Genomic DNA, 4,189 nt, shown 5'->3' on the forward strand with positions numbered 1-4,189 from the left:
ATGACTATAAGAACACAGTGCTCTAATAATAGAGGAAAAAAAGCATTGTAAGCTCAACAAGGAAACTCTGCTTATTCACTCACAGGCAGGAGGAAGCAACTGACATCTAATTTTGTTTAGATAATCTATTACAATGCCTGAATATAATGATGGGCATATTTCCTGTAGGCGTATTATGTGAGGTGTATTGTGAGCATAACGGCCGTGGCATTATCACGTCACACACACACACACACACACACACACACACACACAGAGGTGCCGTTCACACACAACGCATTCCTGCGTTCATAAACAGCTAGATGTAGTGGAATGGAACAGAACACAGGTGTTTCAATATATGGCAAGCTGTTTTAATATGTATTTAATTAAAAGAACTATCGAATTTAATGCATGTTTTTAGTATTTGTTTTTGTATTACTACTAAGCAATCTATTCATGACTAATATCTTTTTTCAATTTCTGCTTTCAGCCATGCGAAAAAAAAAAAAACATTGTTATTTTGTCTTTTTCAAGTATTTTAAATTTTTGTATTTTATATTGTTTTCTTTTGGTCATACATTGTTAAAATGTGTGTGTGTGTGTGCATGATACACACACACACACACACATATACATATATACACACACATATACATACATATATATATAGTATAATAATTTATAATATTTTAATTAATAATTTTATTAACATTTTATATAAATTAATATTTCTATATTTTATATATTTTTATATATTGAGTATGTTATTAGAATTTTAGATATGAATAATAAAAGTAAAGTTCAAATAAATATGATAATATAAATACATATATTATTTTATTTAATTAAAAATATTAAAATTTAATAAAATTAATAAAAATATGTATTATTATGTAATGTGTGTACTTCTCAATGTACTTACCAGCATTTATGGTAAACTAAAATATATTTTAATGTCATTTTTATTGAAACTTGTTTGTCATGTTTTTTTAAATATATCTGTAATTGAGCATTTGTAATGAAAAAATGTATACACTTAAAATACTAACTTTAAATGTACACTGCGTTCCAATTTATTATGCAAGTGATATATCAATAGGATTTTGGTACAGTAAAGAGTCAGATTTTTGTTATAACTACTTAATACTCAGCAATTCTTTTTCAAATCTGTCATTTACTTACCCTCATGTTTTTTCAAACCTGAATGACTTTATTTTCACGCAACAAAAGATATTTTGAAGACTGTTGGTAACAAAGCTGCTTTGGTTACCAGTGATGTTGACTACATGAACAAAAAATACTTAGATGCTTCTCAAATTATCTTCTTTTATGTTCCATAGTTTACGTTAGGCCGTTGTAGCCAAAACATTTGTGTAATACATTTTTTTTTTAATCAAATAAAATATTTCTTTGTAAAGCTACTATTTGTAATGTCTACTTGCGACTTTCTCATTTAACACAATAATAGCTTCAAATAATCTTTTGTGGGTATTTTCACGGCAAAATTTAGTTTGCGATTAATTAATTAATCGCAGCACCTTGTAATTAATTAGATTACAAATTTTAATCGACTGACAGCCCTAATTAAAACATGATGTAATATGTTCTTTAAAGTCTTAAGCGTACTTACATGTGTTAAGAAACAAAGTCATGAATCTGTGCTCCAAGTACACTTATGTGGCCTTTCATGTCATCAATATTATATTATCTGCAAGTACAGTTTTAAAAGCAGTAATGTACCAGTTTGCGGTTGAATGAATGACTCAGAATCAGAGTGGTTTTAAATGTAGGCCTATACTTTTAAAGGAATACATGTTAAAACAGCTTGCCATATTCAAGACGCGATTTTAAAACTACAACTAGACTACTTTTTCAGTTGACATTGTCATGTCAACAGGGCTAAGGGAGTGAGTTGCTAAAAAACAGCAAGACGCGACGCAATGACCACAGACGTCCATCTGACGCCGGTGTACAGAGACAGAAATAGCAATTACAAAATGCCCAGAACGCCCCCTAACAGGTTACAGGCGTTAAACTGGAACTATTCTGACACAGCTCATAAACTAAAAAGGAGAAGCGACATAAAGTGAGAACAATCTCTTTCAGTCGAGACGGCATTGAGATCTAGACCATCCACTCTCACAGCATGTGTTGCAAAGCCCAGTGAACCGCCTACACAGACAGCAATATCGGGCATCCGAGACGCGGACGCGATGCTGTCTAGCTAGGGAGCTCGCTAGGTTTTGAGACACGGCGGCGTGTGGAAGTGCTCTACAGATAATTGCTGATGCAGTTCACGGATTCACACGTACTTTGGCCCTGCTGCTTAACAGCAACCCTGAGACCTAAACTGGTACCTTTAAAACGCGTATTCCCGTTCCTGCTCGGACTGTCGGTGCTTCATGCAGCAGCGGGATCAGCGGCGCTCCGCTGCCCGCCTGGCCATCCTCCACATCGGCTGCATTTCTCCGCTCCGTGTCGGCGCTCTGGAGCGACCGCGCTGTGCTTTTCTCTTCCTTCATTTCGCCTACATTTGATGTCTTTCAGCACAGAAATCCAGATGTGAGATACCAATCGGCGACAGATAAATTCCAGTACAGAAGGCGGCAGAAAAAGCCCATCCTGATTTGATGAGACGCCATAGTGGGACTGAAGCGCACGGCTGTCAAATAAACCCAATCAATAAACATAAGGGGGCGGCGCTTCTTATTATTCATAGAACTCCGCCCATTCCTGAACTTCCGCTGCTGAATTATTCATGAGAATACTTAAACCTGGGGCCAGTTGTGCAAGAGTAATCTGATCGGATTTGGGCCATCGGATTGGATCAAATCTTGAAAATAGGTTGTTCAAAAAAAAAAACAAAGATTCTGATTTCGGATTAGATCACGAAATGCAGTCTTGGTTTTGATTTGAATTAAATCCTCAGTTTGTCTTGTTCAAAACGTTTTAATAAGATTGGGATACTTTTGATAAAAAAAAAAACTGGATTATTCTGATCCCAGCAGAAGGGTGGGTTTCAGGAACAAAAATGTAATAAAACTTTCAAACTGGTCCAAAAAATACATTTGTAACATGTAATATATCCCCAAACAGCTGTCAATATCAAACACAAAAATAAAATATTTAAAGTTTTTTTTTTTTACCAATGATGGTAAACTACATTGGCACAATCATCACAAATGGACCATTTAGAAGTAGTTATTTGTGTACATGCAATGCAAAGATTAAATGCCAAATTAAACTTTTTGAACAACTGTCCCCTGGTGATTAGAAATGGTTTCATTTTTTTATTTTTTTTTTAAACACACATTTAATTTGGTATTCAACACAGGTTGAACATTTACTGAGTACGCAGCTCTCCAGAAGAGGCAAAAAAAATAAAAAATCTTTTAGTTAATCAATGTCCGTTTTGCTCCTATTGTAAGTGTTTCTGATAAACGACACTTCCTCCATCAGTCAGCACTGTTGAAAGAACATCAGGTCTGTAAATCTAGAGATATTTGGAGTCATTCACTCTTATCAAGAATCACTGACCTCTGGCACCCAAACTGGAATGATTAGCTCTTCTTGTGCAATGTGTTTTGAAGCAGTTAAACTTTAACCTGAACATACATGTTGTAGCACGCTGTAAATCACAGCCATACTGAGATAAATTTGACGTTTTAGTGAATATAAAGCATAAAGTCCATGACTGTAAACATGTCAAGGTAGCCGAGTAACATCAGGAAGAGGAAGAAATGAGGACTTAACCTGTTTTATGTAATATTTTTGTCAGACTGTTATGAATTCATAGCCGTTTTCTCAGCTGTAAACACTTTTATATTCCGAGGATTGACGTCTATTTTTGTTTTATGACAGTCACATTAAAACTATATAAACCTGTCAAAAATGGTCTTGGGAACAAAAGAATTTAAAGGGGAAAATAACAGGTTGATTTTGTTTTTTACGACTTCTACAAAGACAACACTGGAGTCAACTGAACAGAGGGTTATGATGAAAATTATTAGAATAGGATATTAATAGCTAATGCATAATTCAGACATTGGCTTCCATGTCATTGCAGTTTCAAAGTTTAACACAAGAGGGTGACAGCAGATTACTCTGTCTGCTGAAATGAAACTCAATCCAGATCATTCAGAAGTGTTTCCCAGTAAGAAAGAGAGAGAGAAAAAAAAGGTATCTCCAAAACACAACACAACAAACA

At 34.7% G+C, this 4,189-nt stretch overlaps 1 protein-coding gene across 1 annotated transcript in view; it reads right to left on the bottom strand.

Moving 5' to 3' along the window:
- The window catches only part of LOC109078968 (PH domain leucine-rich repeat-containing protein phosphatase 2-like), a 61,445-nt gene extending 58,778 nt beyond the window's left edge, over positions 1-2,667 (bottom strand). The window contains exon 1 of the mRNA XM_042728668.1: positions 2,340-2,667. Coding sequence (XP_042584602.1) covers positions 2,340-2,504 — 165 coding nt within the window. The 5' untranslated portion in view covers positions 2,505-2,667. The remainder of the gene's footprint in view (positions 1-2,339) is intronic.
- Positions 2,668-4,189: the final 1,522 nt, after the last annotated feature.

Source organism: Cyprinus carpio, chromosome B7 (genome assembly GCF_018340385.1).
Source record: "Cyprinus carpio isolate SPL01 chromosome B7, ASM1834038v1, whole genome shotgun sequence".
Lineage (NCBI taxonomy): Eukaryota > Metazoa > Chordata > Actinopteri > Cypriniformes > Cyprinidae > Cyprinus > Cyprinus carpio.